The sequence below is a fragment of the Sorex fumeus genome, unplaced genomic scaffold (genome assembly GCF_029834395.1).
Source record: "Sorex fumeus unplaced genomic scaffold, SorFum_2.1 ptg000063l, whole genome shotgun sequence".
Classification (NCBI taxonomy): domain Eukaryota; kingdom Metazoa; phylum Chordata; class Mammalia; order Eulipotyphla; family Soricidae; genus Sorex; species Sorex fumeus.
The window spans coordinates 15,123,035-15,144,143 of record NW_026606120.1 but is presented as its reverse complement, the minus strand read 5'-3'; the positions used below and the strand labels follow the sequence as shown (position 1 = coordinate 15,144,143).

At 47.4% G+C, this 21,109-nt stretch overlaps 1 protein-coding gene across 1 annotated transcript; it reads left to right on the top strand.

The window, feature by feature from the left end:
• Positions 1 to 595: 595 nt before the first annotated feature.
• On the top strand, positions 596 to 16,303 carry LOC130036138 (NUT family member 2G-like). The gene is made up of 7 exons (XM_056128122.1): positions 596 to 1,179; positions 1,759 to 1,887; positions 2,264 to 2,403; positions 2,783 to 3,075; positions 3,658 to 3,774; positions 4,188 to 4,253; positions 16,118 to 16,303. Exons 1-7 carry the CDS (start codon positions 596 to 598, stop codon positions 16,301 to 16,303), a joined length of 1,515 nt encoding a protein of 504 aa, XP_055984097.1.
• The last annotated feature ends 4,806 nt before the right edge of the window (positions 16,304 to 21,109 follow it).

Here is a 21,109-nt window from a genome sequence, read left to right as displayed (position 1 = left end):
GGACACATTCTCAGAGGTGTTTGCCTTCTTAGTTAGTGAAGCAGGAGGCCCTGATGAGCCTACAGCCTGAGTAGACAGTCTGTCCTTTAGACTCTGTTGTCATGGGACCCTGTAGGTGCTGAGCACCTGTGGTGCGGCTGGTCCAGTCTCTGTGACTGACCCTGCAGGGTCTCTTGACGACAGACCAGTGTCAAGGTACATGTTGGGAAGCTCCAAAGAGGCTGGTGTGCAGGGTGTGAGAGGTCAGTGTGGTCAGCACAGAGGCCATTCCAGGACACAAGGACCCTGGCCTTAGGATCTCCACAAAGCATAACCCAGTTGGAGGGGAAGGATGGCCTGTGTCAGGGACTCAGGGCTGAGACAGGGCATGCCGCCTCATTCCCATCAAAGGGCCTGATCTAGAGATGGTTGAGCCAATGAGGCACCGCTGCTCCCTGCACCATCCCCCTCTCATTCCCCCTCCCTCCTCTCCACAGAGTCTTCCGTGGTGCTCTCAGAGATGACCATGAACCTTGGGGTCTCCGGCACTGCTTTCAGGGTCTTGCCCTTTCTCAATCCAGGGCCCCCCCAGCCACCACCCTGGGAGCCGATCCAGATGCCCCCTCTGGTGACCTCGGCCAGCACTCCCAGCAACCCTCTGGTGCTGTCACCATTCCCCACGATGCCCGTGGTGGCAGGAGCTGCCGGTCCTGGCCCCCACAACCCTGGACCTTGCAAGGTCATCATCCAGGTCAACCCTGAAGCGGGGCTTGTGGAGTCATCCCAGAACCAGCCTGTCATCCTGACACAGGCTCCACTCAACTGGGGGGCCGCAGAAGCTCCTACTGCAGTGGCCGGGCATCCTGCACCCCTCTACTTGGTGTCCTCTGGGCCGGAGACAATTATGCCCACCCCAGCTACTACTGTCACCCAGGCTGGGACGGAAGACCATTGTCCTCAGGCTCCACTGCCAGTGGTCCAGGTGGCCCCCATCATCCTCCCATCCAGCAGTGGGACACTGACCCAGTGGGTTTGTGGGGACAGTGGTCCAGCGGCCACCCGGAGCCAGGCACCGCCTGTATGCTCCAGCAGCCCCAACAGCGTCTATGAGAACTTCCGGCGCTGGCAGCGCTTCAAGGCCCTGACCCGGAGGTACCTTCCTCAGACTCCGGACACTGAGGCCCTTTCCTGCTTCTTCATGTGAGTCCCTCGGGGGTCCTGGAGCTAAGAGGAGCTTCCCAGGAGGGGACTGGGGTGACACCCAGGGTAGGGTCCATGGGAGAGCTGGAGGAAGGATGAGGACCCTGTCCCCAGGGATAGCACATACAGAAATCACCCTCAGTGCATCATGGCCTGTAGGACCGGTGGCCACACTGCCCAGCACCTCAGCACAGCCCCACTCACTGGCTGTACTCAGGAATGCCATCCTGGGGTTCTGGCTCAAAGTCCCGTAGTGACCAGCCATGCCCTAAGCCTCACCTCAGTCCCCTCATCAGGGTTGGTCCCGACCTGTGGTCTGAAGGACAGACATTCCGTTCCCAAGACCAGACACAGCACAGATGTGCCAGGATTCAGACAGGCCATGACTGCTTGGTCTTGGCGTCTCATGACAGATCTCCAGAGCTAAGAGTGGATGCCAGCAGGGCCACTGGACTGGGGTATAGGAGGCAGAGTCCACTCTGGGAGGGGAGACCAGGCCGACATCGGGGGTCAAGGCACGGGTGTGGGGCGGCGGGGGGTCCCGGCAGACGCAGACCCTGACCGAGCCTGTTCTTGCAGCCCGGTGCTGCGCTCCCTGGCCCGCCTGAAGCCCACCATGAGCCTGGAGGAAGGATTGTGCCGGGCACTGCGGGAATGGCAGGGCACGAGCAACTATGACCGCATGATCTACTACGACATGGCGGCCAAGTGAGTCAGGCCTGGGCAGAGAGTGGGGGTCAGGGTGGCTGCAGGCCTGAGCTTCAGGGGCTGCTCCCAGGTGGCCGAGGGGCAGGGAGGGCTTGGCAGCCCCGGGAGACACTTCCCCTGCAGAAACTTGTTCCTCCCGGAGCCGGGACACTTTTCCCCAGCCCACTCTGGGGCTCCTGACCAGTCTGAGGGTCACAGTCCCTGACCTGCTGTGACCCTCCAGGGCCAATGTGGGGGATCGCTGAGGGTGCTGGGGTCCGTGTCCACCCCATTCTCTACCCTCCTGGGGACTGGGCCATGAGCATCCCCTGTCCCTTACTCATCCTGCTCAGTCCCGTTCAACCCGACTCATCAGGGCCTGTGTTCCCCACACCAGGTTCATGGAATTTGAGGCCGAGGAGGAGATGGACGTGCAGAAACTGCAGTGGACGAACGGGGTGCAGGGCCTGCCACTAACCGCCCCACCCAGGCCTGGGCCTCAGGGGGCTCCAGGCCCACTGGCAGACCAGCAGACAGGTACGGACGCTGCTCCCAGCTAAGGGCCACAGGACCTGGGAAGGCCCTCGTGGGTCTTGACCTGACAGGGAGCCTTCACTCTCCCGATGACCCCCAGACCTGTGCTCAGCGGCCCCCTGTCCACGGGTTTCTCCCTCTCCTAGCACACCCCACGCTGCCTGAGGCGTCAGACTCACCTTTGAAGTGGGGTCGGAGACCCTGGGGACACAGTTGGTCCCTCCTCCCGTTGAGGGCCACCTCATCCCTCACACAGTCACTGAATTCTAGAGCCCTGATCCAGCCCACAGGGACCCGTCCCCAACTCTGTGCTCAGTGCTGTGTGTCTGAGGGCATGGACGCGGGGTCCCCTCACATCCCTCTCTTCTTCCTTCCTCCTCAGCCTGTGTCCCCAAGAAGGCCAGACCCCGGGCCCGGGCAGCCCGCCCCAAGACACACAAACCTCAGCAACCCCCCAAGACCAAGGCCCCCGAGGAGATCCCTCCTGAGGCCGTGCAGGAGTACATGGACATCATGGACGAGCTGCTAAAGGCCCCCGACTCAGTCTGCGGGGCGCCCCTTGGCCAACGGGCAGTGGACAGGGAGGAGCAGCTGGAGGAGGCTGGGACCTGCCCTGACCCGGGGCTCCTGAGCTATGTGTACGAGCTGTGCTCCCAGGAGGCCTTTGTCACCAAGGTGGGGATTTGGGTGCTGCTGTGGGGTCGGGAGGGTGCAGGGCTGCTTCTGTCCAGGGCTTGGCAGTGATGTGCGGTCTCTGCTTTGAGCTCTGCGTGTGTATGCACACCTGTGTTTGGATATTTCTGCTTGTGTTTGTGCGCATGTGTGCACGTGTGTCTCTCTGTGTACAAGCAGTGGCTCTTGTTTGTGCATTTCTGAGTTTGGTCAATGTGTGAACATCTCTGTGTCTACCTCTGTGTGTAACTGTGTGGGCTCTGGGCAGACACGTGCAGATACATGTACACGTACCTAGAGGTGGAAGAGTGTGTGTCTTTATGTCAGGTGTGTGCATGAATCCATGTGTGTTTACACGTGCTTCTCTGTGAGAGTAGGTGAATTGTCCATGTGCCTTTGTGGGTGAGGGTGTGTTTGCATCTGTGTGTGTGTGTGTGTGTGTGTGTGTGAGTTCTCCCGGTGTGGGTCTGTGTTTGACTTTGTGCAGCTGTTCAAGCCCCTGCACTGTACTGTGGACAGGTGTGTCATCTTCCTCATTCCCTCCTGTCCTCTACGATGACCCTCACCCCTGCTTCCCTCTCCCAGGTTGAGGCGATCCTTCATCCCAGCTTCCTGGAGTACCTGGTCTCCCCAGAGTCCCAGCTGGATTTCCTGGCCCTGGCTGAGGAGCTGGAGGAGGAGGAAGGACTCACCCCCGCACAGGTGAGGCAGATGGGTCTCTGAGGTCCATGTGGGGCCCAGGGGAGTAATGCGAGGGATTCCTGTAAGTTAGTGGGCAGCAAATCAGGACAAACAGGAGGCATATTTCACATGATTCCTGGGAAAGAGACCCTGCAGGGGACACAGTGGACAGGGCCCAGGGCACTCAGAGCAGCAGGTGGGTCGTGAGTCAGGAGGGGCGCCCTAGCGCCCTGGGTCTTGGTCACTTGGTGGCCTCCCTGCCCATGTCATGACCAGGCGCCTCCCTCTGAGTCCTCAGGTGAGAGGAGGACGTGAATATGGGGTGAGGACCCTTAGTGGGACATAGATCTGGTTTTTCTGTTTCGGGAGGAGTCAGGTCACTCTCTGTCCTACCCTGTACCTCCACATGCCTACACTGTCCCTTCTCCCCTCAGCTTGTGGAAAAGCGTCTGCAGACCCCGCAGGACAAGGAGGTCATGAAGGCTCGTCCCCAACACCAGGTGTCCCTAAAGGACTCGAGTCCAGCTGAGAGTGCAGCAGGCCACAGCACCCCAACACCTAATTGGGGTCACAGGCCAGGGGCCAGCGCTGAATCTGAGACTGACTCTGGACACGCCTCATGGCCTGGGCGGGCCGAGGCCACTGGGATGGCACCTGGAGCTTCTGTCCTCTCTCTGAGGAGCCTGGAGTCTCCACCCCTGCAGGCAGGACCGGCCCCCTGTCCCAGCCTCACTGCCCCCACTCTGGACAGCAGGGCTCCCCGCATGCTGGGCGAGGCACCTCCTGGCAGGGGTCTGCCTGGGGCAGCACAGGGCTCCAGTGAGGAGGAGGAGGAGCTGCCCAGCCTGGCCTTCCTCCTGGCCTCTCACCGCAGCCTGCTTCCCTGGGGCTTCCCTGTGAGCCCTGGCTCGGACACTGGCCCCCGCTCCCAGAGGGTCTGGGGGGCTTCTCAGCCCCCACCCACTCACAAAAGGGCCTACAAGCCTGCTGCCCCTGCTGCTGCCCCTTCCATGATGCATCCTCTGTGTGGGGGCCCAGAGCTGGACTCTGTTGAGAAGACCCCCTCCCCTGGGGGTGCACTCCAGGGTGTCTGGGGGTTCAGCCTTGACTGTGGAGCTGGTGGGCCCCTCGCTGCCCCCAAAGAGAAGGTTCCAGCCTCCCGTGGCCCAGTGGCGGAGGACGGGGCACAACAACCAGTAGGACATCGGAGGGCTCCCTCCTGAGCTGCACCCCAGGGCCTTGCTGCCCCCAGCAGCCTTGTGCTCCCCCTGATCTTCATCCAGCTAGGACTGCTCTGGGATGGGGGGTGGGCTCTGTGGTGGGGTTGGGCTGGAGCAGCGCCTTTGTGTCATTGTGTAAATAGTCAATAAATTTCAGTTCACTGAAAACACTCTTGGCATCTCATGTCTCTCATGCTCCTGGGGAATCTTGAGATGATGACAGGTAAGGGCATTACAGGGTACTGGAGACCTGTAAGACATTGTGCTCCCTGGAGCAGTGGAGGAGTCCTCCCCATCCGGAGGGAGATGTGCTCAGTCACCTGCAGGCCCACACACTCCTGAGGACATGGACAGGGCTCCCATCTTGGTGCATTAACCTGGACCATGTAAAAAAATTAAAGCTCACTGGTAATTTGCATATCATATCTTTCACTCACATGAACTGTTCTGTGCTTTGAATCTGACATCTTCTTGTCAAATTCGCATCTCCCCTGGATGATTTCCTGTTTCTGTTTTCTAATCATTTTATGGACATGCTGCTGTTTGTTTGTATTTCCCTTCAGTTTCCTTTTGTGGTCTGTTTTTGGCAGCTTTCTGGGACAGCCAGACTGTCTCCACGTAGGGAACACTGTGTTTCTGATGCCGGTGGGGACCCAGGGGGACTTGTGTGAAGTAGGGAGAAGAGACGTGGCAGCCTCAGATAGGAAATTTGCACTCTCTCCCTATCCGGGCTGGAGCGATAGCACAGCAGGTAGGGTGTTTGCCTTGCAAGCGGCCAACATGGCCGACCCGAGTTCAATTCCTCTGCCCCTCTCGGAGAGCCCAGCAAGCTACCGAGAGTATCTCACCCTCACGGCAAAGCCTGGCAAGCTACCTGTGATGTATTCGATATGCCAAACACAGTAACAATTGTCACAATGGAGACGCTACAGGGTCCGCTCGAACAAATCGATGAACATTGGGAGGACCGTGACAGTGACTCCCTATCCACCTCTGCCACCTGGTGAGCTGCTGGGACATCTTGGAGTGATGAGTCGGCTGGGAGCCTTACTCCATGCAGGGAAGAAAAATCAGTCCTAAACCTTACTGCTTACTGCTTCTCACCTTTCCCTCACAGAAAAGAATTCAGGAGTCACAAGGAGAGGGACAGACATAGAATGGGAAATATTTTTTATATCCCATTCATTTTGGGGATATAAAAAAATGTAGTATGGGACTAACAGCCAAGGACAGCAGAAACAAGGGCCAGAAAGTCTCACCCATTCTGTTGGAAGCTTGCCACAATCAGTGTGGAGGGATGACAATTAGGATAACGAAAGACTACTATGACAATGACAGTTGGAAATGATCACTCTGGACAAAACCTGAGTCCTGAAAGTAAGTTACACAATAAACTTTCAGTGCCTGTATTGCAAATCATAATGTCCAAGAGTAAAGAGAAAGCAAAAGAGAGAGAGAGAAAGAGAGAGAGAGAGAGAGAGAGAAGGAGGAGGAGGAGGAGGAAGAGGAGGAGGAGAAGAGGCAGGAAAAGAAGGAAGAGGAGGAGAAGGAGGAAGAGGAGGAGACGGAGGAAGAGGAGGAGGAGGAGGAAGAGGAGGAGGAGGAAGAGGAGGAGGAGGAGGAGGAGGAGAAAGAGGAGGAAAGAAACGAGTGCCTGCTCACTGGAGGTGGTGGAAGGGAAACTGGGGACTTTGGTGGTGGGAAATGTACACTGGTGAAGGAACAGGTGTTGGAACATTGTATGACTGAAATACAATCATAAACAACTTTGTAACTGTGCATATCTCACAAAAATTCAATAAAATATTTTGAAATACATATATCTTCCTTGGGAAAATGTGTATGGGTCTTTTGGTTTGGGGCTATTTCTGTGGTTTGGGGGCTACCCCTAACTCGTTGTTCAGGGCTGTTCTTGCGGTTTTCACAACCGTGCGGTGCCAGAGATCAAACCTGGGCCTCCTGCATACAAAGCATCTGCTCAGCCCCCTGAATTACATCTTAGGTCTCTATAAAGTTTTGTTTGTGGGGTGGGGGTGGGGAGCGGTGCACAGTACTCAAGGATCAGTGCTCAGGGCTCACTTCCCAGCTCAGTTTTTGAGGGCTGTTCCCAGAGGTAGTTGGGGGATCATGTGGTGCCAGAAGAGAATATAGAATTCAGGTCTATTAGTGAATGTATAACCCAGGTGTTCATCCACTAGTATAACTGTTGATACAAAAATCACTATGGTGGAATAAATTCATAGTTTCTTAAAAGAGAAATTTATGGGGGAAAAAAAGATTATTTATAGCCAAACAGATCTCTAGGCCCATGAAATTAACTCATATTTCTCATAGTGGCTTTTGGAATTTGAACTGAATTTTACGTGGGTAAGTTCCATGCAAGAAAGGAGTAATCGTTCTTTCAGATAGGAAGCATCTGGTTAATTTCTAACATTATCAGTTAACAAAGGATGTTGGTTTTTTTTTTTTATTAGTGAAACATCATGAGGTACAGTTGTAGATTTACAATTTTTTGTGCTTGGGTTTTGATTATACAATGATCAAATACCCATCCCTCCACCAGTGCCCATTTTCCACCACTATGGATAATATCCTTGCCACCCCCAACCCCCCATCCCACCCTGCCTCTGTGGCAGGTGTTGTGGTCTGCAAAAGAGGCATTGAGTGGCAAACATGTTCAGTCCATAGTCTACTTTCAATATGCATCTCCCCTCCTGGGAGGATCCTCCAAACACCCTTTATTTGGTGCTCCCTTCTCTATCTCAGCTGCCCTTTCCCCTTGAATGCCCGGCTGGCCTCTAAGCTATGGAGTAATCCTCCTGGTGCTGATCTCAGCTATTCTTGGGTATTAATCTCATATTTTGTTACTTTATAGGATATTGGGTTTTAATCAGCTTGGTTAGTTGATAAAAGAGAAACACCAAATAATTGGAAAGCAGTCTCTGACTCTTACAATACTCAGAGTACTCAGAGACATCTGTGTCTGGGAAAATGGAATCCAGAGATTACTTGAATCTCTATTCCCCAGCACTTCTACACAGTGAGGGCAGTCATTATACTTCTATCCACTTGCGAACATATGGGCTCAGGCCATTGACACTCTAGATGTCTTTCTGTTTGTTTCCTGGGCCCTTTACAAGACAGAAGCCATTCTGGTTATTTTAGCATCCTCTAGGACACCCAGTCAGAGAGAGCTTCTTAGATATTTCTCGAGAGAGCAAAATGTAGAATTTTCTGGTTTGGGTTCATAAATCCACAGAACAGAATATTATTGAGAAAATGACTTCTTCTTATATGTGATGCATAAGAACAAGGATAAATCACACAATAGACACATTAAGTTAAAGATCCTAAGCACAGAAGAGTACAGCCTATATTACTGTGTTCATAAGACATTTGGGAAAACGCCACATTATAAGAGCAGATTGGTAGTTATGGGAAACTGGAAGTGATATGAAAAAATTGACTACAAAGGGCCATAAGGGAACTTCGGGGAGAGAAGGAAATTTTCCTCTCTTTTGTGACAACAGTGGTATCTGCACTAACTGTGTATCTACTGCAAAGCTCATCAAACTGTGCATTTAAGATAGTGAACATATTGTATGTAGGTTCTATCTAAATCAAGCTAATGATTCTTAGAGCTTCTCCTTTACCCAAACTACATAATCTAAAAAAAATCAATTAGTCCATTTCAAGAAATCTATATGTATACTTGTATAAGCAAAGTGATTTGCATACACAGCTAACATGGCATTTTTAAACTTTTTAATCGAATCACTGATAGATCCTTACAAAGCTATTTATAATTGGATTTCAGTCATACAGTATTCCAACACCTATCCCTCTACCAGTGTACATTTCCCAGCATCACTGTTCCCAGGGTCCCTCCCATCACCCCCACCCCACCCCCTGCCTCTATGGCAGGTGCCCCCCTCTCTCTCTCTCTTGTTCTCTCCTTTTTGGCATTGTGGTTTGCAATATTGATACTGAAAGGTTATCAAGAATATCCTTACTTTTAACCCTCAGATCGTGTCCAGTGTCACCACTCCCAGCTATTATTGTCATACTGGTCTCTATCTTACCTACCCTCAGCCCCCCCCCCCCCCCCGCCATACACACAAACACACTTGTCCCAACCATTGACCAGTCCTCCTAACCCCCGTTTTTCCTGGCCATGGATATTAGTCTTTTACTATATATATTTTTTTTTTTTCCTGTACCACAAATGAAAGCAGTCATTCTATCTCTGTCCCTCTTCTTCTGACTCATTTCGCTCAGCATGATGCTGTCCATGCCCATCCCTTTATGGGCAAATTTTAGGACTTCATTTTTCCTAACAGTTGCATAGTATTCCGTTGTGTAGATATACATGGCATTGATTGTGCTGCCTTATTCTCCTTTGGAGCCGGGGTGTGTATTAAAGACTCTACTTTTAAGTTATTTGGAATTTGAATTTATGAATGTATGTCTCAGGGGTTTTTTAAGTATTTTTTAACTGACTTCCATAGTGCAGGTAAGAAATGCTAGAGGCCTAATCCAAGTTTCTTTATGGGCAACTATCAGGTGACCCCAAGTAGGTCATTATCTCTTCACCCCTCTCTCTGCTCCTCATCCCTTTCATATCTCTGACTGATTCTCAGTCCAAGAGTCTGCAAATCCAAGGATACCTCAAGGACCTTTGGGGGATCTGGAACCTCTGAACTGGGGTTCTTTCTGATGACCTTTGTGCTTCATGCTAGTAGGGCTGAAGGATGACCAAAGAGTGGGCTGGTCACAACAGACTTCTGCTGTTCCTGGGAAAGAAGGAGCTCAGCTCCCTTCCTCCAAGATTGTCCCAGCTCTTGTCTGGCCCCATGGAAAACCTATTCTGGGCAGCCCCTCAGTGCCGCGGCAGCCCCAGATCTTGGTGCAGAGGAAGAAAAGACTAGATAGAAGTGGGAAAGTGGAAGAGCTTGCTAATAGGAGCAGTACATTCTTGAGAACTGTACAATGGTATTTACTCGAGTAATTAATGACACAGGTAATTGTGTGTGTGTGTGTGTGTGTGTGTGTGTGTGTGTGTGTGTGTGTGTGTTTTCCTTTGGGGGAGTTCTCACTGGTTTCCATTTCCCTGTAACGACACCCAGAGGTCCTTCCAGTCATAAAAGCTGCCTGGGTGGCCACACGCCTGCATGGTCTGTTGTCTGCGGTGATGGACAGGTGTATTTCACCCTTTCTTCCCCTCTGCGTCCATCTCCCTAGCGGAAGCTCATGTCGATGTAAGGAGCATGTGTAGTTAATAGGAAGTATGTTATGGGTTTGTGCGATTTTAATAAACAGTTGTGTTGTAAAGCTTTGAGGCTCTCAACTCCTAATTTTTAGGGTCTTGAACTTTGTCACACTCAAGGCTCTTTGGGGCATAAATCCTTTTGGACTCTCTCAGTAAGGTCACTTCTTCATATATGGATGTGGAGTTGGCGGGGGGGAGGCTTGTGCCACATCTAATAGTGCTCTGGGGCTACTCCTACTCTGTGCCGGGTAGAGTAGGCACCAGAGGTCCAACCAGGGTTAGCTGCAGACAACTCAGCCCCCGTGCTGTGTCTCCCACCCCCTTATCATACTCTAGATGTGCTAAAGGATGTGCTGCTCCCCTAAATCTTAGGGATCTATTTGGGATTCAAAGTCTTTTTGGTTCTATCTTTGGGGACTTTCAATACTGAAACTCCTGGTTATTTCAAATTTCTACTTCACTGCCACAGTATTCTTCTTTTGTGAAGTGCACCAAAAGATTAGGACTCACAAAAGTCTGCTCTTGTTTCTACAAAGCGTAGACAATGACATTCTAGTCCCTGCCATCCCTGGCACCCAATCACACCCCCCGCCCCGCCCCCTCCCCGCAAGTCCCTAGGTTCATTTTCTCTTTTTGCAAAAATGAATGTCAGGGGCTAGAGATAGCACAATGGGTAGGGAGCAAACCTGGCATTCCCAAACTCTACGTGGCATCACAAGGTCCCTTGAGCATTGCTGACAGCAGGCCTGAAAGCCCCAAAGCACTGCCGGGGTGCCCAGTTTCCCCAAAACCGAGGGTCTGAGCAGCATCACATCCTCAATCCCTTTTACTGACCTACCACCCAAATGGCTAAAAATTGTTCCTGGGCAAGCAGCACAGCACTCGCAGTGGAAGCTCATATAGATTAGAGAAGCACACCTCACGAGGCCCCCATCTGCCAAAGAATTTCAGAGGACAGGAAGCAAAACAGGCGTGTCCCAAGAATAGCCGAGGTAAGTACCTGGAGGTTTACTCCATGGCTTGAACGCCGGCCACACATGCTAGGGGGAAAAGCAGCTCAGATAAAGAAGGAAGCATCAAATAAAGGGTGTTGGGAGGATCCTCCCAGGGTGGGAGAAGCATGCTGAAAGTAGACTCTAGATCAAACATGATTGCCACTCAATGCCTCTTTTGCAAACCACAACACCCAAAAGGAGAGAGAACAGAGGGGAATGCCCTGCCACAGAGGCGGGTTGGGACGAGGGGGATGGGGGTGGGAGGGATACTGGGATCCGTGGTGGTGGGAAATGGGCACTGGTGGAGGGATGGGTATTTGATCATTGTATAATTGAAACCCAAGCACAAAAATTTGTAAGTCTACAACTGTACCTCATGGTGTTTCACTAATAAAATTTTTTTTAAAAAAAAAAAGTTAATGAGAAAGAATTCATAATGTGAGGCCAGATCACTTTTGTTTTTTCCTGGTCTTGGAAACAATTGCATTCCAGTTGAGGAAAATATTGTCAGGCTCTAGCCTACAATTTATTTTGATGTATTGAGATGCCACGGAAGGTTTCCAGTTTTCTTGAAATAAAAGCAAATGCCTTTGAAAAAAAAAAAAACAGGCATGTGTAGGAAATATGAAAGAGAGGAGCCCCCTGTTGGATAACATTGGATTGTCTTTGCTCTTTCCTTAGGGAGCTTAGGTTTATTGAGTTACTCCCACAACAGTACCCCTGAGGTACACCAATTTCATCAAGCGCTGATAATACTATATTGCTTTTCTCTTTCCTTTATGTCATTTGCATGGTTGAGTTTAGACACAGGATAGACACAGGAAGTATAGACAAAGGAAGACAGCTGATGCTATGCTTCATAACATGGGAATTGACTCCAAATAATGTTTACTCCTGGGCATCCATCATATTTACTTGACTCAAGCCTCGGTTGTCCTTACTTCCTAACTCCACTAAAAGGAGGGCCCCGACAAAGGGACCGGATGGACCCAGGACATCAGCTGTTAGCTACCCTGGCATCAAAAGAGGACAAGCTAAGCACCATAAATATAGTCGGTTAAGAGCATGGTCATGGAACAAACTCTGTCATGATCCAAAAAGAAGTAACTGAATAAGGACCCTGCTGGGGTTAGAAAAGACTAACCTGGCCTGAGGACTGTGGGCCTGGGATATATAGCAAGATGTCCCCAGGAAGAGCCATCCTTTAAGCCTATGTCTTTTTTAACTTTTAAGTTACTTTTAAGGTCCTTCGGTCTTATCAGATTCCCTTGATGCATCTCTTTAATTAGGGGAAGCAGGTGGCACTCAGTGGTGCTCAGGGCTTACTCCTGGCTCTATGGGACCATTCCTGACAGTACTCAGATACCATATGGGGTGCTGGGGATCAAACTGGGGTCGGCCACATGCAAGGCAAGTTAAGTGCCCTACCTGTTGTACTATCGACACCCTCTTGACACACCTTCTGATGGGTCCTGGGCTTGGCTTGAAACTTGCTCCCCGCTCTCTAGCCAGCAGATGGTGACAGGAACTCTTCTGGGTCGTATCTTCATCTCACAGCTTTCTGAAATCCACTGTCCCCCACCTCACTCCACCCCCACCCCAGCACTCTCACAACGGGATGAGGGTTACTTATGGCAGAGCAGGTGTCTGGGAATAAGGCCTCACAGCACACACCCAGGGTGTGTGCACGTGGTACTTGACACATGGCCACCAGCGGGCAGCCTGCCTCGGTTTCCTGCAAAGTCTCAGACACCAGCTTATCCAATAGCATCATCCACAAGCAACAGAATAGCAGTAAGCCTCGAAAAGAGGCTATCTCCATCAGCCCTGCTTTCCATGAAAATGCAGGGTGGCTCCAGACAGCTCAGTACTGAAGAAGCATGCATCTCGGTAGTCGTGTTGTGTTGGTTACATGAGATTCTTTAAATATGTTGAAACAAACTCATTAAAATGTTCACCTGCTTTCTGTTTTACTCGCACATATGGCTCATATCTAATTTCCGCTGAGTGGTGTAACGCCAGATCCTCGGCAAAACCTCAGCCCAACTGGCACAGGGCCAAGGGGCTGGAGCTACAGGCTCTGCTTGGCTGTGTCCTTGATCTCCTACTACAGAACTGGACCGAGACATCTGGGTCCTCACTTCAAAATCAAGAAGCAACTTAAAAGGGGTACATGTAGGCCCATCATGTCCTCAGTGGTGATTGGTGGAGTTACAGTGAGACATTCCCGACCGCCTCTGAGCTCAGCCAAATTTCCCAGAGGGAAGAAATGGTCTTTTCACATGCTTCTTACCAGGCTAGAAATCTGCAACTCAAAAGGGGGGTGCTTAAAGGAGTCCCCGCTTAGGCAATGCACACACACTGGACAAGGGAGTGGCTCGTGTTCTCAGGTCACACTGAAGCAATTAAAATTCTCGTAACTGACAGTTCAAGTACTTTTTCACAAGTACATGTCAAATTTTCAGAAATACATTTTTGTGTGCCTGTGTGTTGTCTAACTTTATGTTTGGCTCTGAAGTGCTTATATAACACTTTATATAACATTTTATAATAATGATAATTAGTACACCTATACTAGGTCAGTTTTGCATTGTATATGTGAATATATATGTAATTATACATGTTCTTTGATAATCTTACAGCATGTTCATATTACTCATCATAATGTACCTAGGTATATGAAAATATCTAGGTGTATATTCCAAGAAACTTGTGAATAGCATTTTTTTTTCAGTTATGAGTGGATATTTTGTTCATTTACATAACTATAAAACAAGATTCAAATTAAACACACAATAGCATCAGGAAGGCAAGATGATGATAAATTACTAGGGTGACTTCTTTGAAATGATTGTCTTCACAGAGGACACACTTCATGTAGGTTTGTATTTGACCAGAAATGTTTCAGGTCCACACTGTCCTCCCATTGTTCATCGATTTGCTCGAGCGGGCCCAGTAACGTCTCCATTTTGAGACTTGTTACTGTGTTTGGCATATTGAATATGTCACGGGGAGCTTGCTAGGCTTTGCCATGCAGGCGAGACTCTCAGTAGCTTACCGGGCTCTCTGAGGGGCGGAGGAATCGAACCTGGCTCGGCCGGGCTAGCTGCGAGCAAGGCAAACGCCCTACCACGGTGCTATCACTCCAGATGTTTCTAGTAGCTGCTCATATTATACCTTCACTGATTCATTGACAAAATGGCCACCTGTTGTATAACATTTTAAAACAATCAATTTCTATACCAAATTTCACTAGTTCATCAAAGCTTATGATTGGCAAGCTTTGCATGACAGTAATTATAAATTTCAAATTCTATAGTCTACTACTCACAAGCATAAAATAACTAAATTTCCTTTTTCTGGCCAACGAGAATCCCCCAATGATGGCAGAAAACATAAATCTCATTCATAAAACAGGAGCCGTTTTGCTCTACCTGACCCTGGTTTCCTCACTTCCATCCCTTCCTCCCTGAAGATTAAGTTCCTAAAGGACTGATGTGTGCATCAGGGAAGAACACTGGGACCCCATAATCAGGCCAAGCTTGTTTGATGGCAGTCATCCTTTTCAAGATCCATTTCTGAAAGGTCTTTGCTATCAGCCTTCCCACTGCGGTCTTACATGGGTCTGTTCTTACACTGACCACCAGCTTCCTTCAGCCCGTGGTCTTGTAGGACCTCCACTCCTCCCTCACGTGTCAGCACATGTGGGGCTTTTCTTGGAGCTTTCCCTGATGTACAGTGCTGTTTTGCGTAGGGTAGTCTATTCTCTCAGAACCTTGAGCACATTGACAAGTACATACTGGTGACCTCCGTGCCTCTCCACACAGCTTCAAGAGCTCTGGCCATCACCTCACGACTGTGTCCAATGATAAGTAAGAACTGCCTTCTTGGAACCTCTCCCTCAGCACCACCAAGACCGGTCTGGTTACATGCCCAGAGAATGGAGTAGCAGGCTTCTTCCCCTGCACTCTCCAAGCTGAGCATAACCTCATTCCTGACCTTTATGCTTATTTTTATTGGGAGTGGGAGCACACCTGGTGACACTCAGGAATCACTCCTGGCCACACTCAGGGGCCTATACTGGATGTCAGAGATTGAACCCAGGTTGGCCACATGCAAAGCAAGAGCCTTACCCACTATACTATTTCCCAGGACCCCAAAATGTTACTTTCCATATACCAAGTTCATTAAGCATTTCCTACTCTACTCTATTATCATCCCCTTGGCCCAGTTCCTGAGGCTTAGGTCTCGACAGAATTATGTAAAATTCCAAAACACTTGAAGAACATGCCCCTACAATTAATCTCTCCATTTTGGCCACCAAAGCCAAAATGGAAAAGAATTTATGTCCAGGGCTTCCAGGAGGCATAAGCTAAGCCTCTTAGTCGCGAGTGTTTCATTAAAATGTTTGGTCAGACTGTGCAATAGCTAAGTGCAGTACGGATAGGACGTATATGGGAACTCCGCACTCCCACTCAAAGCTGTGTATCTGAAACTGCTCTCAGACATCTAAGAGATGCTCTTTAGTTCTAGTTCTCTAATAGGCCTTGTGCGAACGTACTGGAGAAACTGAAGGCCTCTTCAGCAATCCTTTGCCCAAGCAGAAAATGCCATATAGCCCCTTTGAACTTCGAACAGAGTGACTTTTTTCAAGCTAAGGAGTGGGAAAGGGAAGGAGGTTCAGAGGCACCTGCCCCTTGAGGATCCCCCAGTTAATGGCAAAAACACAATGAAGTCTTGAATGCTCTTTGCTCTGTAGTTACCTGTACACAGACCTCTCCCTGAACTGGAACCACTTACTGGAACCAATTTTCCAGCATGCGAATTACACTGTTATGTCATTCATAAGTGTCCCCTTTTCTCATTCTTTCCTGCAATAGTACCAGAGGACAAGTGAAACAATTGCTGAAATGCAAATGAGGTACTGGATTCCATCACCTGAGACCTATCCAAGCAAGGAAACCATGGGGCCAACGGAGAAGAATGTGATCTTCATCGAAATTAAAATCTCCAAGTTACGAGTTCCAAGCAAACACTGCAGAAAGCACTGCCATCAGATCCCCTGAAACTGGAAAGCAATTGAAGAAACAAAATGGGGACAGCAAAGAACTTGTAAGGTTACTTTCATAGATGGTGGGTGCTTCCCAGATATCTTAATAAAGGTAAACAGGTCATTTTTGTAAATGAAAAAAAAAAAATCTTCATATGGCAAATAGGGCATGTGTGAATATGCTCAGAAGGTAGGAGGGACATGGCACTGGGGTAGTACAAGTTTATTTTTGGTCTTTGGGTCACACCCGGCAATGCACAGGGGCTACTCCTGGCTCATGCACTCAGGAATTACTCCTGGCAGTGCTCGGAGAACCATATGGGATGCTGGGAATTGAACCCGGGTCGGTCGCGTGCAGGACAAACGCCCTACCTGCTGTGCTATTGTTCCAGCCCTGGGGTAGTACAGGTTTAAAACCAATAGCAACAACAGTCTTGGTACTATTGAAAAAAAGATTTTAAACTTGTAGTAATCTCCAATACTATTCTGGCCAGCACCACTTTCATTTACTTGCTCTTTTCCTAAATTTTGGATTGAGGCAGTTTTACTAAATGAATTTTGAAATTTGAAAACCTGCTTTTAAAGGACTATACCACATGGAACGCTTTAGAAGCTGCAGTCAATGATCTCAGTTTATGCCAAAGCTGTGGCCTGGCACGACCTTCTGATGTCCCTCCCGCTGGCAGTCTCAGAGGGAAGAGGAACAGGAAGGGAAATGTCATGGAGTTTCCTTTTATTATTCTCATACTGAACTTCTAAATACTCCTGTTCAAATTGGGCAGGAATGGGGGTCGGGGGTGAATTAAAGCTACTCATACACATAAATGCTCAAGCTAGTCTGGGAAACTAGGGAAAAGTTTAAAAAAAAATTTCAATGTTGCCTACTTAAAAGCATGACAACCAAATATCATGGAGTATCATCTGAGTAGATTGTGAAGATAGTATCTATAGAAATAGGAGAGTTGGATAACTCAATTTAGCTACTTTAATGAATCACCTATGAATGATAGTACAATTGCAAATTACAGCTAATTTAAAATTCTTTTAACTGTTCTTGACACTTGACACGTTCATACCCTGCTGGTGGCTCACAACTGTATATGGCTTAGTAACCCAAGGTGCAGTGCCAGTGTCAACGTGTTTAACTCTGAAGGGCCGGTGAGAGCTCAAATGGCTGCAGCCGATGCTTTGTATGCAGAAGGCACAGGTTTAATCTGCAGCACAGTATTTTGCCTGACCAGGCATAGCCCCCCAAAGCAAACCATCCTGGTGTGTGTGTGTGTGTGTCCTAAAATACAATTTACAAATGCATTCTGCAGGTTTTAAAAAAAATGCACCAAACAGTAAGGATGGGACTGACTTAAGTGGGTGATGGTGAGATCATGTATCACTTGCCTTGCGCATCTGACATGGTCCCCTAAACTTTTCCAGCTGTAACCCCTGCCCAGACAGGTGTGACCTCCAACAAATAACTAAAAGGGTACAGTGATAACTCAATGGCCCAAGTTCTTGTATAAACCAAAGTAATCCTGAAATTCTCTTAGGAAACCTTGTTAAGAGAAATGCCTGGGAGATGGCTTAGTGGGTTACAAAATGGGTACCCAAGTCCGAGTTTCTGAGTTTCAACCCCTGTGTGTCCAACCTAACAGCAGTGTGCCCCATGACCAACACACATGAGAATGGGGTATTTGACGACGTATGAGACACAAATATATAGTATTTATTTAAAAACTTTTCTTGAGAACAATTTTCATATGTTCGTCTTCCATCCTTGTACATACTGAACAGACTGATCACAGGATTACATATCAGTGTGTTCCCAATACAATATCAATCCCCACAATATGTAATTTCACCCAAGAACAAAACAAAGCACAGAAGACAAATCCCAGAGTTCACTAAGATATTTTACTAATACAGTATAGCAAACAAAATACTTCAGTAGTTTTTGTTAGATGCCCTCTTTCAAACGTAATTATTGAATTACAGGGATAATTCAATTAAAAATTTAATTGATAATTCAATTAAAATTTAATTTAGACATAAAAATGGGATGGAACAATAGCACAGCGGGCAGGGCGTTAGCCTTGCATGCAGCTACCTGGGTTCGATTCCTCCGTCCTTCTTGGAGAGCCCGGAAAGCTACCGAAAGTATCCCGCCCGCATGGCAGAGCCTGGCACATTGCCTGAGGCATATTCGATATGCCAAAAACAGTAACAAGTCTCACAACGGAGACGTTACTGGTGCCCGCTCGAGTGAATCCAATGGGAGGAGAGTACTAATTAAAAAGGAAAGAGGGATATAGGAGTAAACAAACAGTCTGGCAGTTTCTAGCTCCCGGAAAGGGAAAGATAACCAAGATCATCAACACCCAACACTTTAAAAACTTTTCAGAGACTCCAAATGGAAATTGAGTGACCGGTGTTGGCGCCATGCTGCTGTTTTCTAAGTCACTAATGCCAGCATGGTTCTTCCAGTTTCTGCAATGCTTATTGAAGCTTTTTTAAAGACCTGAAGAAATAACTGTTTTACACCCAAAAGGTTAACGTGGAATAATAAGGCCCTAAGAAAGGCAGCAGGTCGTATAGTTACCTCCTTGTGGGCAAAATCCCTGCCCTAAAACTATGCAACCTACTACCTCTTCCTAGGAACCCACTTTTTTCTTGCCGGTCTTCTACTTTGCAGATGCACTTCAAATTAGCCTGTTAAATCTGATCACATTCGTCACAATTTTTTTTTTAAATTTAAAGCAGTTAGAATTCTTTCATTAATGCTTTTAAAAATAAGTTCCCGGTCATATACAAACTACAAATGTACTTGCTTAGAACAACCTCAATTACAACTTACAAACAGAAAAAAAAAGGAAATTAGAATAAAGAATACAATTCGGAGCCTGGTACAATGCAAACCAGAAGTCAAATACCAGAGATTCTCATCTTGCTGAAGAAGTCTTTTGTCACCAAACTTTCACAAGTACTTTTAGTACCTCCCCATAAAGGAAACTGAAAGCATTTTTATAAAATATAGCCGATCTCCAAGTTGATTCCTATCCGGCTTGGCTAATAAAGAGTAAGAAATGGATCCTTACACAATTAAGAAATTCCATTTTCTACAGACCTCAGTTAGTAACTAGATGTTTCCAATTACAAAGCAATGAGTATGCCCACAATGGAGGTACTTGGTGAAAAACCATTCAACCCTGCAACTGTACTCTCCCCAAAATGGGCAGGTGAGTTATCATTTAGTTCAACAAAGATAAAGCCAAAGAAAATTTCTTCAGCTTTCTCTTCATTTATTAGTATACTAAAAGCAACAAAATTATGAGTCTCTCACCCTGCAGTGTTTATATATCTAGTTATATAAAAGCAGGAATTTAGTCCAGGATAAATCACTTGGGTTGGATTCATCGGAAAGAGAATTTGTTTTCTCTCATGCAAATTTCTATGCATGATGATTGTCTTAACTGAGGATAGGTGAAAATATTTGTAAAGAGGTTGATCTCACCCTAAACTCGAGTCTTTATTTCTTCTCCCCCAAAACAGCAAGCATTTGAAACTGAACTTTGGCCTTGCCCAAGTCCCAAGGTACCATGCATTATGATTTGACCATAGAAACACCCGAGACTTTTCAAGGGTATTAAAACTCAAGAATTAGCATTATCTTTACACATTCTTTAAAATCACCCTCTCTTTAAATGAAGCATCACATCAAGTTCTGGTGCCAAAGATGAGGTCTTAGTGAACTTATCTTTTCTAGGCCGGATAATGAAGTTAGAATCAATTAAAACATGAAGCAGTAGTTACATCACTGCCCGAAGCATCCCAATAATCCGAAATGGGGGCTGAAACTCATCTATCTTACTCAACTTTAGCTCAGACCACCCAGTATTTCACCCTAAATGTGTGTGCTGGGTTTGAAGCAATGAAGTTTCAGTCTAAAAGGGGGCTGGTCCTCTAAAGATTACTTTCTCCACTTTGAAATTAAGCTTTTGCTTAATTGAAAACTTTTAAAATATACCACATACGAACATTTGAAATGTTAAAATCACTCTTATAAGGATACTATACATAAAGGAAAATTCAGCAACTGACAAATTATAAAAATGAAAAATTGAGTTTCAATAAAATCTAGGTAAAAACAAAATGCAGCAAGTCTACTCCTCAGGGAAGGCAATAGATTGTATAGTTATCTCCTGAATAGGGTAAAATAACTACCCCACAACTATACAATCTACTACCTCACTCTGACAGAGCAATCTTTTCTTCGGTAATGGATAACGCTTTGCAAAAAAATTTTCAAAATATTATACACACTATTCTGATATACAGAAAGCAGAAAATAATTTCATCACCGACACGTTAATTTTTAATCACTGTAACAAACAATGAGAAATGATGCATTTAACATTCACAATCAAGTACTGTACAATTAAATCATAAAATTCCATGAGGCCACCTGGATGCAGATTTTTCTATCACGTTAGGAAAGACAGTAGATTGTATAGTTATCTCCCAGTGGTGGGTGTGACCCTAAAACTATACAACCTACTACCTCATCCCACAGTGAAGACAATGCCCAGAATGAATGCTGAAAAGGTAGCACAGCTGAATACCACAGGAAGGCCTTCTTGGGAATCCTGGCTCCCTGTGTGATTTAAGAATAACGAAAAATTAGATCACTTTTATTGACTCAATACACCCGTAACACATTTCAAAATCCAGCAATTTAAATCTTAACAGTTGTGTGAACAATTCTGTCCTTTCATTTCCTATATTAAATGTTTAACTACCTAAATCCATTATTACATTTAGAGATTCGGGT